The sequence below is a fragment of the Stegostoma tigrinum genome, chromosome 17 (genome assembly GCF_030684315.1).
Source record: "Stegostoma tigrinum isolate sSteTig4 chromosome 17, sSteTig4.hap1, whole genome shotgun sequence".
NCBI classification, from domain to species: Eukaryota; Metazoa; Chordata; class Chondrichthyes; order Orectolobiformes; family Stegostomatidae; genus Stegostoma; species Stegostoma tigrinum.
In genome coordinates this window covers 8,643,347-8,662,268 of record NC_081370.1, presented here as the reverse complement: position 1 = coordinate 8,662,268, position 18,922 = coordinate 8,643,347, and the positions used below count along the sequence as shown (strand labels likewise).

The following is an 18,922-nucleotide window of genomic DNA, read 5'->3' as shown; positions in this document are numbered from 1 at the left end:
TAGAGGTAATTTGTGTGCTACCTGCGATATTTCCTGTTTGAATGCTACTGGCAACAATCTGGTGAACTTCCATCCAATTCTCCTCTGCACTCACCTGTTGAGGTCTCCACTTCTGCCTTAGGATTCCATTTTTACAGTAATAATATTCTGATTTCTTTTCAGAGTAGGCTTTACTATAGTAATATTTTACGGTCTGATCATTTTGTTCTAACTCCAATAATATTTCAGAAGGAAACACCTCTACTTGATCAAGTTCTTCCTTTCCCATTTCATCAAATAGGGGGTCAGCTAATTGGACCTCAACTCTTTGGTCTTGATCAGAGATAATGGGAACTGCAGATGCTGGAGAATCCAAGATAAAGTGTGAAGCTGGATGAACACAGCAGGCCAAGCAGCATCTCAGGAGCACAAGAGCTGACGTTTCGGGCCTCGACCCTTCATCAGAAAAGGGGGAGGGGGAAGAGGGCTCTGAAATAAGTGGGGGGGGGGCGCGCAGACCGAAGATGGATAGAAGAGAAGATAGGTGGAGAGGACAGTATATGTGGGGAGGTAGGGAGGGGATAGGTCAGGCAGGTCAAGGAGGCAGGATGAGGTGGGACATGGAGGTGCGGCTTGAGGTGGGAGGAGGGGATAGGTGAGAGGAAGAACAGGTTAGGGAGGCGGTGACGAACTGGGCTGGTTTTGGGACGCAGTGGGGGAAGGGGAGATCTTTGGTTTTCCCTTCTTGATTTAACTTACGAATATGGGATCTTGTCACCACACAGTTCAGAAAAAAAAATTCCTGGTTATTTTTCTTTTAATTCTTCAGTTCCCTGATTTTCTTTCAGCTTCTCCACTACAATGGGCATCACTCTGATCTATGATTCAGCTAGGTCGTTTCCAAGAACGAACTATTTCTGCAACAGACACTTTCAAATCACTCCCACTGTCACTTCCCCAGTATTGAATGGATTTTCCAGCCATATCTTACACAGGGACCACTAAATCTCTATTTATTCCACAGGTTATCACTTGCTTAGGTAGCAGTTGAGAAGAAGTGCAAATACTTTCCACCCTTCCTGTTAGAGGCTGAATAGCTCCCATATTTTAACTTCTTTACTTTCTTTTACTTCACTTTTCTACCACCTTGGGTTTCTTTTCATTTTCCATGTGGTAAACTGTTCCCAGTGTGATCTACTTTTGTTTTTCATAGCAGGGATCTCCCTCTTTCCCAATTTCTATCTCTCATGGAATGAAATTGCTGTTGGAAACTAGATTGTGATTTATGCACTAATGCATATTCATGTGTCATCTCTGTAGCTTTTCTCACGGTTTTAACATTCTGTTCCTCAACGTGAGCTCTTACCAATTCTGGAAGTGAGTTTTTAAACTACTTCAGTAGAAGAATCTCTCCAAGATCCTCATATGCCTTTGCTCACAACCAAATTTGCTATGTTTAACTCTTTCAAACTCAACACAAGTCTGGTCTGGTTCCTTCCTTATATTTCTGACGGGCTGTCAATGCGTTTCTGGTACCATTCATAGACACGCAATATAGCCTGTTTTACTTAATGTTCTCTTGACACCTCCTCTAACAATGCTGCAAACACCTCATTAGCTCTGCCTACCAACTCGGTCTGAATTAACATTACCCAGTCTCTGGCTATGAAAGGTTTGCTCATCATCACTTTCCACCTCACTAAGACTTTCTTCTACCTTCATTTCCATGACGTTAAGTCAGCTATCCTGTCTAATTTGCAATTTCTAAAATTCAAAAACTTTTTTCTCTTTTTGTCTTTGCTTGTAATTCAAACAAAGTTCCCTTTCCTGCTCAAGCTGTTTTGACTACAATTGAATTCTAGCCACTTCCAAAAAGGTTCTTATTACCTTTCCAGCCAATTCAAATGTCAAGCTATTGCCTCTTCTTTTCTCAAAGGCAACCACAGCTCCAGCTAGTTTGCCTATTCCAGAAATGTTACCTTCCTCGTCTTTCGTAAACACCCACTCAACACTTCCATCCCCAGAAAACTTAGTGACTGAAACAGCCATTCCCTCACTTTTAATTTAACCAACAAGCAACTTAAATTACACAGATTCTCCACTTCTCACCTAAGTTTTATTTAGGGAGCTAGGACATTTAGCCCCAAATCCATTTGTGTTCCAGCTCGTCCCAGATCCCAGAGCTGAGCCCCCAACCATATCAGCTAACAGTGCTGCTGCACCTTCAGATGGATGATGGCGATGCAGACAGCTTAAAAGAATTGACAGCCAGTGATTTTCTCTTTATGACCGCCAGTTGTTAACTAACAGATGGCAGTTGCTCTCACACCAATTTTCAAGTACTCTTTTATACCCTCAGTGACCGGTCAATTTCTTACAATAGGATTGGTCTTAGGTTGCTGAAACCATCAGGTTTAAGTTTAATTGGTTTTAAGTCTAAGTGCTTGGTTTAAATTAATTGGCAGATTCAAACTGGTTGCCTTAATAACAAATCAAGACTAAGGGCCTGGGTTACTGACCATGCAGTGTTTTGATATGAATGTTTAATTTCAGGAACTCTGTCCCTGCTACTGCTCACAAACATCTCCTAAGTCTCCAAGCCTAGAAAAAAAAAACTTTTCAAAAAAAAAAAAGGGGCCACACACTTCCCCACCACCATCACTTCACAACAAATTCTAACATCCTGTCTTCCAATTCATAAGTACTCTACCCAACTTCGCAACAAAGGCTGAGATAGAATCCTGATTAGTAGGGAAATCTGGGGTTATAGGAAAAAAGGCAGGAAAGCATATGTGAGGAACATTGCATCAGCCATGATTCTGCTGAATGGCAGAACACGCTCGAGGGGGGGGGTCAGATGGTCTACTCTGCTTTCTATTTCTTATGGCCTTTTCATCCTGACTTGGGAAGATCTCCATTCCTTCAGTGTCACTGTTCAAAATCCTCCTCTCCCTAGCAGCATTGTGGGTTTACCCACACAGAATGAATTGCTGTGGTTCAGAGTAGCAGCTCACTATAACCTTTTCAAGGGCAAGTAAGCGTGAGCAAGAAGTGCAAGCCGAGTCACCAATGCTAACGGCCCATGAAAGATATAAAGTACAGTTCCTACTATACATTAATTTTCTTGCCAGTGGTATCATACACAAGAAGGATCCCTCGCCAACATCGCTCTGAATGCTTGTGAATTTATGCTCAATGTACGAGACAAAATTTTGGTTTAAAAGATACACAAAAAAAAAATCTTTGAACAGAAAATGTGCTCTCATCTTTTCAAGACTAACATGCAACATTGTCTCAAGTCAGAGTTCTTTCTAACCCATTTAATTATGCTATTCCACATGGATGCAGACTAAGCCCTTAAACATATTCAAGGTACGAAATCTACCTGAAGCATTTACCATTCCTTAAGAAATCACAGCACTTCCAGTCCATTATGACTGGTAAGGGCTTTTAAGTTGGACACTGCACCATGGAATTTGTTATGTTCAGTTGATATAACTGCACACATCTTATGAAATCAGTTATTCTGCATTGAAACGTATGAGGTGACATTATGCTATTAAAGCTTTTACTCATTCCGTAACTAGTGATAAAATGTGTCGCATTAAGGGAAAAGAAAAACAAACAGAGATCCATACTAATGCATTGATACTGTCCAAACTTCATCAGCACAGTCTCACTTTTGGGCAATTACAGAGAAATCATAACGGGTGGTCTAGTGGCAGATCAGTTTGAGAGATTTCAGGCAAACTGTTAGTAAAAGCATAACTTCAATCAGAAACGGTTCACATCATATTGCAGCAACCGAAAGGTAACACTGTACTCAATGCAGTTAATCTTTCCTCATCAACACAATTCAAAACATTACACTTAAGACTAGACAATAAACACAGTTAGCACACAGATAGTAAGAACCGCTGATGTTTGAGTCTGATATAATAAAGTGTGGAGCTGGAGAAACACAACAGGCCAGGCAGTATCAGAGCAAGAAAACTGACGTTTCGTGTCAGGGCCCTTCTTCAGAAAAGGGGGAGGGGACACAATTCCCCTTGTCCACACCATTAACCTCCAGATTCAACACATCATTCTCTGCCACCTCCAATCTGACCTAACTATGAAGGATACATATCCCTCCCCACCCTTAGCTGCCTTCCAGAGGGACTGTTCTTTCTGCGACTCCCTCGTCTGCTCCACACTCCCCACGAACCCCATCACCCCAGCACCTTTCCTTGCAATCACAGCAGGTGGTACACCTGCCCCCTCACCTCCATCCCAGGCTCCAAAAGAAAAGACCTTTCACATTAAACAGATGTTCACCCCCACATCCGTTAACGTGGTCTATTGTATCCGCTGTTCTCGATGTGGCCCCCTCTACATCAGAGGTGCCAAGCGGAGGCTTGGAGACTGCTTTGTGGAGCGACTACACTTGGTTCACAACAAACAACACCTCCCAGTCGTGAGCCACTGCAAGTTTCCCCGCCACTGAAATATATATTGTACTTTTTGTTTTAACAATCTCTAAATGCATCCCAAAAAATCTGATTACTAAATCACTTTAATAAAATAACACTTGATATACTAAGTGTCCAGAAATGTACCTTTTCCTTTGCTTTCAGATGGCAGTTTGTCTGCTCCCAAAGGCTCTACAGAAGCATCATCCCCTTTGCTGAAAGGCAAAACAGTATGTCAGATAAGCTATGGATCAGCAGCTAGCTGTCCTGCATTATCACAGAACAGGAAGTAGATTTAACTAAGCCTCCAGTTAACATGAGCAAGCACTGGTCCACGAAGTATGCTCCCATATAAAGCCATAGTTGCACTGCTCTTCAAAAATCAAGTAGTAATTTAGACCAAGTACTGGAAACCTATCTGGAGTTAAAAAACCTCACTAAATTCAAAACTACTTACATTCAGCATTTAAAAATAATTTCCCTCTGAATTCATTTCTTGAATACTCTGTACTTGTATGTTTAAGCAGGATTACAAGTGAGGACAAATTTCTGCAATGCATATAATGGATAGGCCAGCCATTTCAGTAGGCTGGACTTGAACTTGGTTCAAGAGTGGATCTATCCAGTACTTCTGCATTCATTTAAATGATGGTAGTAATGAAATGCTGTTAAGATGCAGGATCTTCAGGCTACAAGAAAGAAATTCATGACTGAAAACAAGTCTCCACGTGTGGAAAGTACAATTAATGGCTAATCATAAAATCATTACCGTAATCTGGATTAATTTATTGAATTTTACAATGTAAACCACAAATCCAGCTAGAAATTATTTCATTATAATTTCACTAAAATCTCAGCAAATACAGCTGTTATGCTCATGTTTTCCAAACTGAACAGCATGTTACCCGAATACAAAAGGACCAAAGCAATGGTGGTAACTTGTCCTACCTGTTCTTATCAGCCATGTTTCACTTTAATGCACCTAGAAAAAAAAATGGAAAGTCAATGCAATTTTTACATAGCTACTAAAAGGTACAATTGAAAATTGGAATGGAACTTAAACAGATACATAATGATGGAAGGTATCATCAGCACTAACAAGCAGCAGTTCATTAGCAATAACCTGTACACTGACACATCAATCATGGCCACCCAGCTTCTGATCTTGTTGCAACCTCGGTCTGAACTCCAGAAGTGCAGGAGACTTTGACATCAAGACCACATTTGTTCAATTGTGGTGTCAAGGAGTCCAAGCAAAACCAGAGTCAATGGGAATTCAGAAAAAGCTGTCTGCTGATTGAAGTCATAACTGGCACAAAAGATAGTTGTTGTTGCAAGTCAGTCATTTTAGAAACAGGACACCTCAGCAGAGTTCCTCATGGTAGTGTCCTAGACCCAATAAGCTTCAGCTGCTACCTCAGTGACCTTTGCTCTATCCGGAGGTGAAAAGTGGCGATGTTTGCTGATGACTGTGTAATATTCAGTATCATTTGCAACTCGTCAAATACTGCAGTATATATTCAAATGCAGCAAGACGTCAGCTTACCACCACCTTATCACGTGTAACTAGAGATGGGCAATAAATGGTGGTCCATCCAGTGAAACCCAGGTTATTTAAATTCTTAAGAAAAGTCTGCCTTACAGATACGCTGCAATCCTTCAACTACTGTGACTCAAAATCACTGTACTGGTTTCCTTGTAAGTTTAAAAAAAAGTGTTTATATCTCAACCAAAAAGCATTCACTCACACAAGACACACCGGAAAAGGTGACTACAAAAAAGATGTAGCATGCAGAGTTTTTTTTAAATAAAGGAAAAGTCCATAAGTTATTATTGGAATAAGGTCACAAGAGGAACACACTGTACACTCAAATTCACCCTTTCTCTAGGGAGGAGACAAAAATAAAAAAAAAACAGATCAGTTAAGGCCAGCAGTATGACACCCTGCCCCACCATTCAAAAAAAAAAGGGCTGATGTAATTATTTTACATTTCCCAATAGACCCAATAACCATTTATCCCTTGCTCATCAGGAATCACTGCTCCTTAAAAATATCCGCAGCCTCCGTTTTCACTGCTCTTTACTATAAAAAGTTTCAAAGTCTCCCAGCCCGCAACAAAAAAAAATCCATATCCCATCTTAAAAATAAAAGGAGTTGCCCACTTCAGTGATTCCTAGTTCTACATTCTGCTATATCTTTACCACATGCACCCTGTTAAGACCCCTGTTTCATTTAAGTCACCTTACTATACTGAAAGAGTGGAAATGAGTGTAGCCTGATGAAAATTTCCTCAAAAGGCAATCCACCAAACTTCAGTCCAGTAAGCTTCTGAACTGCTTCCAATACATTTGCAACGTTCTTTATTATGGAGATCAATATTGGATTCTCCAGATACCACCTACTATTGCTTTAATTTCCTCTTCCTGTAAACGCTTGTTAGCTTTTTAATTATTTCCTGTACCTACATGCTATTCATTTTAGTTCAGCCAGATCACCCTCATCTAAGCTTGGCAATCTCCCACTAAGATAGTATGCCTTTTTTTCTACTCTTCCAGCCAAAACAATTGTACATTTCCCTTCTTGACTCCATTTGCCATATTTTTGTCCCCTCACTTGACTTACCCATATCCCTTTTTCGCTTTAAATTTTTCTGATAAAAAAAAGTTGGAAAACAAACAGTTCCTTCATCTAAGTTATTATACAAATTGTAAAAGTTGAGGCCACAGCTTTGATCCCTGTGGCACAGAAATGGTCAAATCGTGGCAACCAGAAAACTTTTCACTTTTGCTCACAGCTTCCTGTACCTGGAAGTCAGAGTACAGTATATGCAATTTCCCTTGACTCACAGTACATTAATTAAGAAATGTGATTTTAAATAAGATTTGCCAAAATTTTTTTCCTCTGATTGATTGCAATGAATTTTACAAAAAGTACCCTGCCACAATGTACTGAACAGCTTCCCTATGACGGAAAGTCATGTCACACAGCATGGAAACAGACCCTTTGGTCCAAATCGTCCGTTCTGTTAAGCCAATTTGCTGGTTTCCTCTGTGGGTTTGCTTTTTCTAGCTTAATGACACCTTTCCCATTACATTGCTGATTACGTTGCCAGGATTTGGGGAGTCAGGGGGTGAGTAACTCACTGCAAGATTTCTAGCCTCTCACCTGTTTTTGTAGCCACAGTATTTTTACGGGTAGGCCAGTTACATCTAGTCAATGGTAAGCCCCCAATGGGCACAAGTACTGGGAAATTTAGATACCGTCAAGACCAAATTCTCTTGCTGAAGGTGATCATTGTCTGCACTTGTTTGGCATGAATACTTTTTAACCATCTTTCTTTGTGACTGAGTCTGTCTCACGATCCCCTGATGTTAGTTTTGCTAGGTTTCCTTGATTTTACACTACAAAATGCACCCTTGATGTCAATAGCATTCACTCATTCTCTAGTTCAGCTCTTCTATGCATATTTGGACCAAGGTAACAATGGGTCGACAACCGAGTGGCCTCAACAGAACAAAACTGAGAATTAGTAGGCAGGTTATTGCTGAGCAAATACTGTTTAATAACAAGGATGACTCACCATCACTTTACTGATCAAAAATAAGCTGAAAGGTGGTAATTGGCTGGGTTGGATGTGTCCTGGCTTTGTGTAAAAGATACACAGCAAACCTTTTATTAACTGGCACCTATGAGACTCAGTGTGCTGGCTGATCAAAAGGTCCACATAATGTGTGTTTTGAACATTGATTAAGTGATGCAGGGACGGACACGGACACGGACACACACACACTTTTATGCTTAAAGAATAAAGTACTTAAAATCATAATACAACTTTGCTTTAAACAGAACTTACCAGCACAGACTTCTCACTCGCACTGTTAACTGACTACCTGGAAATTGCAGAGATCGCGGTAATACACAGACTTCCGGTATTTATGGTATATAATTTTTGCCGGTTTAAAATAGAGAGTAGTGGTTCATAAAGGTGCCAATTAAAACAAAGCTTACTATACCTGGGCAACTTTCCATATTGGTTAGCTGCCAGTGTTGGAGCAGCTCTGAAACAGCACAGCTAATGAGGCGGCAACTTCAGAAGCACAACTCTTCATTATTGTGGTACAATACTGTCAGGGTTCATAGGTTTCCAATATCCAGACACTTCAGCTGTTTTTTGTTATCATATAGAGTGAGCAAGCAAACTGCCCATGATAGCATTTGTCATGCAAGGGGCTCATGGTTAGTTGAGGGGGGGGGAAAAAAAAAGAGGATCATCCCACCATCCCTCCTCCGTTTGTGATGCAGCAGACATATTACTTATCTGTTCTTCTGCCATTTTTTTTTGCCCATCTAAAATTCTACACAACTAAAGGCCATCACATGCCTTGCAGTATTGCAACCACTGAAAAAAGTTTATTATATGCATTTAAAACAGAAATCAAAAAAAGTTTTTCACGGATGGCAAGAATACATACCATTTGCTTCAGTGCTGTGCAACAGCCCTTTATAGTTAATTCTCAAAGAGTTAATTTTTTTTACACTAAGCCAACATATCCTTTGTAATGGCAATGTAGGGGACTTGGATAGTCTATTTGGTCACACAGAAGTTAAGAGCTACAAAACAGCAGAACGGAATCTTGGCATGTGCCAACAGGGAAATTTAATTTGTAAACTGACTTAAATTAAAAAAATGAATTTTCAATCATAGGTCATAGGCTTTACTGGCAAGATTGAGATTTGTCTTTTACCTAATGTACATCAAGATTAACTGGCTATCAATGTGCCACTAATGGGACCTTTTAAAAAATGTTCACTGGTGGGACACAGACATCTCTAGATGACCAGCATTTTACTGCCTGTGGCTTGTCATCCTTGTGGCAATATTGAGGAGCTGCCTTCTTGAACTGCTGCAGACCACATGCCATAGGTTAACCTATAATGTCATTAGGGAGGGAATTCCCAATTCTGACCCAGTGACAGTGAAGGCATGGTGATATATTTCCAAGTCAGAATGTTAAGTGGCTGGGAGGGCAACTTGCAGATGGTGTTCCCATGTATCTGCTACTCTCATCCTTCGGGATGGAAGTATTGTAGGTTTGGAAAGTTCTGGCCGAGCATCTTTGGTGAATTTCTGCAATGCACCTTGTTGTTAGTACACGGAATGTCAGGTGATGGAGGGAGTGGATGCCTATAGTGTCAATAATGCAGGCTGCTTTGTCCTGGATGGTGTCAAGCTTCCTGGCTGATGTTCGTGCTGCACCCTTCTAACTAAGTGGGGAATATTCTATCACATTCCTGACTTGTGCCTTGTAGATGGTAGACAGGCTTTGGGTAATCAGGAGATGAATTATTCAGAGCTTCTAAATTGCTCTTGTAGCCAGTGTTTGCGTGACAAATCCAGTTGAGTTTCTGGTCAATGGTAACCATATCGAATGTCACAGGGCAGTGATTAGGTTATCTCTTATTGGAGATGGCCATTGCCTGACATTAACAAATATGACTAATTATTTAAACAAACAGTGAGTGACTATGTTAAAAGCAAACCTTTTTTTAAAAAAATGAAACACTTAGGCACGAAGAAAGTGAAAAGCACCAAATACTCCTTGCTCATTGTTCTCTGATAATGATTGAATGACGTAAATAAAGATTAAATTTGAGAAACATTTAACCACAAGATTAACAAACTACTTCACTTTCCAGCCTTATCATCTTCCCTCTTTTGATTTCTCCCACTGACCATTTCCTATCTGAAATGAAATATTTCCAATACTCCAATTAGAAAGTAAAATGTATAGCAAATTCTGAGAAGTTATTATTCCTATGATTCTGGGAACTGTTCATTGCAATTTATCACAGAGTTAGAAAGCAGTTTCTGAAAGCAGTCAAAGTGGAAAAAAAAATCACTGACCGGAAACACTCATTGGAGAGCAGCAACAAAACCAAAACTGCTTCCCTATAGGCTGCGTATTTTTAGTTGTTTTATTTCAGATTTCCAGCATTTTACTTTTCAAAAAACAAAGAAAAATAAAAAAAAAATCGGCACTGAGTGCCATATGCAAAATGCTATACCACTGATTACTTCAGGTCAAGTATGGTAACATTATCTATTTTACGCTCAAAATTAAAAAAATTAGGAACGGGATAACGGCTGAAAAAAAAAATTTGGGTTGCTTTTCTTACTTCCCTTAATCTGAAAAACCTTTACGTAATACCTTCATAGATTGATGTAATAAAATGAGTAAATAAATAAATTTCTTCACGTCGCACAGAGAAATGTATGTGCCTACACAGAAGTTTCTACCACGTGTACTGGACAGAACCAATATGGCAAAACAAAAGCAGATGTCATAATGATCAAATTCAGATCCCTCCAAGCGAGCTTTCATTTTCATCCAGACTGCAGATATTAATGCATCATAAATACTCATTTCTTGTGATCTCTTTCATTCTCTCCATCAGCTTTGCAATTACATATTTACTGAAAATATCAACTTAGTCATAGTTGGTTTAAAAAGAAGTGCAAGATAATGACAGTCGACAAAATTAAACTGGTCTTAACTGGAAATAATGCAATCTGGAAGCACCTGGGCACAACAAACATACTGACATGAATATACTATAAAGTTTACAGATGTACAAAACACAGAACAGAGGAAAGGGTAATAAATAAACAACTGCATTTCTGCAAGCAACAAGATGGTCAAATAGCAATGTGGCACAGTGTCAAAACCCCCGAAACAAAAACACTCCGGTTCAAGTCATAACATAACATCTCTACAGCAGGGTGAATTATTTTTTAAAAAATTACTAAGACAGACAAAGGCAAATACAGGATACTGAACACATGCAAAATGCTTAGGCCATTGGGTTAGACCAATATGGAGGAGGCGGGTAGAATTGTGCAACATTTAAAAGACATTTGGATAAGTACATTAATAGGAAAGGTTAGAGGGATACAGGTCAAACGTAAGCAAACAGGGCTCATTCAATTTAGGATATCTAGTCAGCATGGAGGAGTTGAGACACAGTGACTGCATATCATAATAAAGCATCATTTGCCATCTGAAATATTAATATACATAAAAAAATCCACAAGGCACTATTAACTCAAATAATTTCAAACCTTCAACTTTTAGAATCAGAATCCCTACAGTGTGGGAATAGGCCCTTCAGCCCAACCAGTCAACACCGAACCTCCAAGCATCTCACCCTGCCCCACCCCACCGTAACCCACCTAATCTACTCACCCCTCAACACTACGGGCAATTTAGCATGGCCAATCCAACTAGCTTACACATCTTTGGACTGTGGGAGGAAACTGGTGCACCCGGAGGAAACCCACGCAGACACGGAGAGAACGTGCAAACTCCACACAGACAGACAGTCGCTTGAGGGTGGAATCGAACCCAGGTCCCTGGCGCTGCAAGGCAGCAGTGTTAACCACCGAGCCACTGTGCCAACTCAATGCAAAAGGTATCTGACACATGCCAAGAAGTTATTGTCCTTTTATTAATTAGCAATAGGCTAGACTTCATACCCAAGTATTGTTAGTCAATAAATGTTTCTCACTAAACTAGCACTAAAGTGAGGGAAAGATCAAGACGAGTTACTCAGAAATTACATTTAAAAAAAATCAGAGCTACAACTGCGAGGAAAATACCTGCTTCTCTCTTTTACGGATTCCAATTTTTAAAACTTAAGTTCCTGGTATTTAATAGCCAAAGATAATGTCAGCGTCATGCCTGGACACATTTCATTACTAATAACAGGAATATGACACTCAGTTCATGCAAGTAGACTTCATAAAGCACCACTATACCAAAAATAATCAAAATTTTAACTACTGAAGGTTGAAGGAAACAGTGCTCCATTATCACTTAAGAATTTTGATACAATATAAAATAATATTCAGATTCCATCACTGCAATCCATTGATACCGCTGCATACAATTTAACATTTTTTCATATCAATATGATGAGGCATTTTCCTCGTGACCGGCTTGTAGCAGGTTTCAGTAATCAATTCTTTCCCAATAGCATTTTGTTTCTGAACCAAATTTATAGAAATCTAATAGAACATGGGAAAGCAATCACAAGAGAAAACAATAGGGATCATTACTTACCAACAAGTGACTGGGGTGGAAACAATGTCAAAGGAGTTATAAAAATGTCTCACAACCAGCCCAAAAGATCTAAAATAATATAGTTTGATTGTGAAATGGCAAACAGATAAAGCTTCAACAATTTCAAATTTTTGGTGGTATGGCCCAGTTTTTAAAAACAGTTTTGAAATTAGTAAATTTGGTCTTATCAAAATGCAGCAACTGACTATGCTTAATTTGAACACACCAACAAGAAGCCAAACTTTGAATGGAGAAAATAAGAATCTTTTGCTAAAAGGATCTTGAAATGTTACTTCTGCTAAAGTATATAAATGCTCCGTTACCAATGCCTATATTAACCAGAAATGGAACATAGGAAAACACGCTTTAAGAACATATGAACACACGTAGATCATTTAGTTCTCAAACTGGTTGGTCTTACAAGTTCACAACTTTGGATAACAAAAAAAAAATCTCAGAATTTACAACTAAATGGTGCATCAACTGACATTTACAGAAAAGTGCCAAACTTCCACAAAATCTCAACCTGCACACATGTTTCCTACTTTCGAAGAATCTGAAAGAGTCACTGCCGAATAAAGAAATTTCACCTCATTTTGAATCCAAGTGGCATCTGCCTTTTTTCAAAATTCTGACCCCTGGTTCTAGGCACCCCAATTGGGGGAGCATTTTCCTGGCACCTCTTCCATCTTTTTATTTAAATATTATTTAAATTTAAATATTTCATAGAGTTTAATGAGGTCACCTCCCATTTTTCACAACTTCAATATAGGCCCTGTTTGCTCGAACTCTCTTCAGAGGAGAGACCTGCCATTTTGGGATCAAATCTAGTAAACATTTGTTGCAATCCTACAGCATTAATATCAGTCTCAAAACATTAACTATTTCTCATCACAGATACTGCTAGACTTGATTAGTTTCAGGGGTCAGTGCTATAGCCCCAACTCTTTACAATTTGAATAATGATCTGTATGAAGGAACCAAATGTACAGTTGTTAAATTTACTGATGACAATGATAGGTTGGAAACTTTAAGGTTGTAAAGAGGACATTACAAGCCTACAACAGAAGAAAGACAATTGAGTAAATATCTGGCAAATGGATTACAATGTTGTTGAATGTGGGAAAAAGTGAGAAACTATCCACTATGGCACAAAGAATTGAAAAAAAGACAAAGACATTCAGAACTCTGCAGTCACAAATGGACTAACTACTTCTCTCATCAAATGTTACCAGAAATGCCAAGTTTCTCCAACACAGTTTTATGACATGTTCCTGCACTGTAGATACTATATAAATACAATTTGGTGCTTGTTCAACCTTCTTGAGTATTTCCAGGGACATACGGAGACATCATAAATTCACTAGCATTTTGTTACACATATTGGTAGTTCATGATTTTATAAACCTTCAATAAGAGGTCACCCTTCAACCTTCCACACTCGTTAAAAACACCCCAGCCTATTTTTTTTTAACAAAGTCAAATTCTCCATTTCTGGCAACATCTTGGTAAATATTTTCTGAACCCACTCCAATTTAATATTTTTCCCTATAGTACAGCATACCAGAATGGCACACAGTACTCCTGAAGAGGCCTCGATATCCTTGACAACCGCAACAGTGCATCCCAACTCCTATACTCAAATGAGTGAATAATGAAGGCAAGCATGCTGAGCACATGAACCACCCTGTCTGTGATGCAAATTTTAAAGAATTATGGGCCTGAACTCCTAGGTGTCTGCTTTACACCACTATCCAGGGCTCTGTCATTAATTGTACAAGTTCTGCCCTTATTTGTTTCACCTAAATGCAATATTAAACATTAATTTCAACTTCATCTGCCACTCCTTAGCCCACTTACCTAATTGATCAAGATCTCCTTGTAATCTTAGATAACCTTCTTCACTGTCCACTATACCTCCAATTTTGGGTCATCCACAAAGTTATTAAGCATGCCTTCAAAATTCTCATCCAAATACTTTATATAAATGAGAAACATTGGACCCAGCACCAATCACTGTGCAACACCACTGGTTACAGACCTCCAGTCCTGAGAAGCTTCACCCTGTCTCCTAGAGATTTTGAATCCAATTGGCAAGGTCACCCTGAATCCCAATATGATGTAACTATACTAAGCAAGTCTACCATGCAGAACCTTGTCAAAGGCTTTAATAAAAGGCTAAGTAAACAAAGTCTACCACTCTGCACTCATCAATCCATTCCCTTCCTTCATGGTCGGATAATGCCGAGTTCAGATTGGGTGCCGTGCTTTCAGTATTACAATATTAACTAATAAAGTAAATTTAATCCTGTGGTGCCAAGATACACTATTGAAACTGGCAGTCAGAGGGACACGAACACACACTTTCACGGAGAGCCTGTTCTTAGGTGGACGTGCATAGGTGACGGAACGCAACTAGAGGCAGGGGTACGGACAGTCTCTTGGGAAACTTGGAGGAGGAGGAGGAAGAGGCTTGTTCTCCTCATTTGTAGATCCTCAAGTTTCCTTTCTTTTACTTGTGTTAACAAAAAGCAATTTTGACAAGAACTGCAGAAATAGCACCAGATCTGCACAAATGTGTGAAGTTTTGCACCAGGGTTGATTTTCACACTTATGCAATTAAAATACTAACTGCATATGATCCATAACACAGGAATAGGGAAAAGAGAAAGTGTTGAGGAAACCCAGCAGCTCTGGCAGCATCTGCAGAGACAAAGAGAATTAACATTGAGTTTAATAGGATTCTTCTTTAGAGCATTCTTCATTCACCGTTGATCATACTAAAGTATGTAGATATACCCACATGTAGATAGAGTTCCACACATACATGATATTGTTAACATTCTCACCTATTTCCCTACTTACTTTAAGCTTGAGGTAGAAGCAAGATAGGGTTATCATCCCACAGACAGGTAAGGAAACAAAGGAACTTTTCAGCTCAAGGGTCACAATGAATAATTTATTAAAATGGCTACATCTAGACATCTATTCAGTCACACGTCATTCTCTGTTCTGGTCACAGCACTGATGTAGTTACAGGCCACATTCTTCACCTCGTCTATCAGTGACATTAAAGAAAAATTGCTTTTCATACACCAGAGGCAAGCTACAATTCCAGTTTTGCATTTTGAAAGCAGCTGTCTCCTGAGCAACATCTAGGCTAAAGATGTTCTGGACCCGGCACACCGAACAGCTAAGGGAATACCAAAGTTTGCAAATTGCATACTTTCACATGTAAGACTAACATTAAGCACATATATATTTGAAGCCTTTACTTAACTATGCTATCAAATTAGAATTTAAAAAACAGTTTATAATTCTGTTTCTGGAGCAGTTGAGGAATAACAAATGTCGACATTCAAACTTCTGGATTCTTAAATTCAACAATTGCTGTGACAGATTGTTAAGTAACAAACGTAACTCCACGACACAAGAGGAGAGAAAATAGGGAACTGTCAACCAGTTAACTTGACATCACCCTTGTTGAAAAAAGTGCTAGAATTTAATATTAGTGATTTAACAAGCAGACACTTTGAATATCAAGGTGCCTAAATAAAATCAACATTATGAAAAGAAAATACATATCTCAATGGTCTACTGAAGTGCTTCCCTAACTATTTAAACGAGAAGAGTAGATAAATGGGAGACAGTTGATGGAAGCTATACGGGTTTCTAGAAGGTATTCAAACAGCTGCCAGACAAGCAATTAATACATTCCACACCTGCTGAGGTTACCATGATAAACAAGAGGAGAGGGTGAGAAGGAGAGTTTGAGGCCTGGTGGCCCTTAGCTTAAACAACCAGTTATCCATCCCTGATAAGGGAACAGCCCTATGGTCTGGGAGGGTAATGGCAACTTTACCATTTAATACACAGTAATATAGCTTTTGGCATGGGACGATGTTAATACGGATTAAAGCTGGTTAATGGACAAAATAGAAGATGATTGCAAAAGGATTAGTTAAAAGAACCAGGAGTCTTGTGGCAATTGTACAGGACTTGCGAGACTAAATCTGGAAATGCTGTACACAGTTTTGTTGTCTATATTCAAGGACAAAATGCTAGCTCTGGAGGCAGGACTGCAAAAGTTCATTAGACTTGCTTCTTGGGAACAGGTTCTCTCTTGACCAGAAGCAGAGTAAATGGGGCTCATACTCTCTGGAGTTTGGAATTATTCATGATGATCAAATTGGACCAAGATTCTGAAGGGGCTACCTGGCAGAAAGTGAAGGGTTATTTTTGGTTCTGGCTGGGTAATCTACAGTGCCAGGACACAGACTCAGGTCAAAAAAGGTCAATCATTTAGGAAGATGAGGAGAAATTTCCTCACTTGGAAGGCTGAGATTCTTTGGAAATAGCTGATAGAAGGTTACGAATACTCCATTCTAGAGTATATTCAAGATTGAAAGAAAATAAAAACAATAGATTTTCAAACTCAGGGAAGAAAAAACAAATTGCTGGAGAAACTCAGTTCTGGCAGCATCCTTGAAGAGGAAAAGGTTAGTATTTAGAGTCAATGATATACAAAGTGTCGAGCTGATGAACACAGCTGGGCAAGCAGCATTAAAGGAGCAGGAAGGCTGACACTTCGGGCCTAGATCCTTCTTCAGAAGGGGTTAGGCCTAGGCTTAGGCTTGTTGTGTTCATCCAGCTCTACACCTTGTCTATCTCAGATTGTCCAGCATCTGCAGTTCCTACTATCTCTGAATGTTTAGAGACCACTGACTTTCCTTTAGACCTTTGTTTTGATGTTCTTGCATTTGCAATTCTTTGTTTTATTTGATCACAGTGAAATTAGGTATATGAGGAATGGACAGGAAAATGAAGTTAAGGCTGATTGTCCATTGAAGTAGAAAGCAGGTGGGTGACCAACTGCTCTACACTCATTTGTGTTCTTATACTCCTAAACTGACATTTTCAGGATAACAATGGACAACTGGAAGGAGGGAGAAATGGACTACTAATCATATCACTGTCTTAAAAGGTCACAATGCTGTAAAAAGTACATAAATATACAGGACAGACTGTAAAAGATGAATCAGAAGGATTATGCCAGAAACACATACATACACTTTACAGAAAACAATGGACGGGCTGGGTCACTTCACGGTTCAAAAAAAGACAGGTAATCAAAACAACACCTTGAAAATTATGAACAGTTTTGTTAGCATCAGTACAGAGTGAATACGTCCCCTTCCCAGGAAGAACACAATTAGAAACTGCCAATATAAAAGCTACCAAGAAATCCAATGGGAAATTCAAGATGAGACTTCTTCACCCAGGTAGTCAGAATGCAAAGCGTTCTATCACAGGAAGTAACTGAAGAGTATAGAACAGATTTATGTAGGGACTATGGGGAATAGATGGTTAAAATAGTAGATTTAAATGAGAAAAGATAAAGAAGGTTAAAAGTGGAGTACAAACAAACATGGACTGGTTGGGTTAAATGGCATGTTTCTGTTCATAAATCCTACACAAGCTAAGGTATTCACATTTTATGGGATCAAAAGAGCAGGTTAGAAGGTTCTAGGTTGTCCGGGTAAGAAATAAACTATACTTTCATTGTGCTATTTGAAGTGATTGTTTCACAGGAGGACATTAAGTTCCAAAAGAACTATGTGATTAGACAGCAGCAACAACTCTGGTTTAGAATCTGCTTTCCCCACTTGTAATTCCCCCACTGACTACCTGCCCTTATTAAAATGTACATACAACAGAAGAGAATTAGTTGATTATGGATCATTTTTGAATGTAACAAAATTCAACATGGTTTACTTATGATTCAAACCTACTGCAAAGTCTAGAGTAACAACCATTGCCCACAAGACTACAGTAAACTAAGGAGATCAAGATCTTTGGAAAAGTTTAAAACATGTATTTTTGAGTTACATAGACTAATCAATGCTGTACTTCATAATGGGATTTTAAAATTACTTAACTATAAAAATCAGACTAAAACATGCACAGAAATTATCAAACTGAATGATCTCTGGTATGGAGGGACTCGCTTTTAAGCAAAGGTTAAACAGGTTGGGAGTCTGAGTTTAGAAGACAGAAAAGTGATTGCACTGATACACATAGGATTCTTAAAGGATTTGGCAGACTAAGTGCCAACAGGATGTTTCCCCTCATGGGAAGAGTCTAGGACCTGAGGGCATAGCCTCATAATAAAAGGGGCTTCAATTTAAGACTATGATAAGTAGGAATTCCTTCCCTCAGAGGGCTGAGTGGCTTTGGAACTCCACGTGAAATGCTGTGGCTATTTAAGGCTCAAATAAATAGATTTTTGATCAGTAGGGGAATCAAGGGCCACAGGGAAAAGGCAGGAAAGTGGATATGCGGAATGTCGGATCAGTGGAGCAGGTTTGAAG

The 18,922-nt window shown here is 39.2% G+C and overlaps 1 protein-coding gene across 7 annotated transcripts in view; it reads right to left on the bottom strand.

The window, feature by feature from the left end:
- Positions 1-18,922, bottom strand: part of nap1l4b (nucleosome assembly protein 1-like 4b) — a 105,236-nt gene that overhangs the window by 83,776 nt on the left and 2,538 nt on the right. For all 7 annotated transcript variants that reach the window (XM_059651922.1, XM_059651926.1, XM_059651927.1 and 4 more), the window contains exons 2-3: positions 5,379-5,412; positions 4,578-4,645 (exon numbers count right to left, since the gene is read on the bottom strand). In XM_059651922.1, the coding sequence (XP_059507905.1) occupies positions 4,578-4,645; positions 5,379-5,395 (85 nt within the window). In that variant the 5' untranslated portion in view covers positions 5,396-5,412. The remainder of the gene's footprint in view (positions 1-4,577; positions 4,646-5,378; positions 5,413-18,922) is intronic.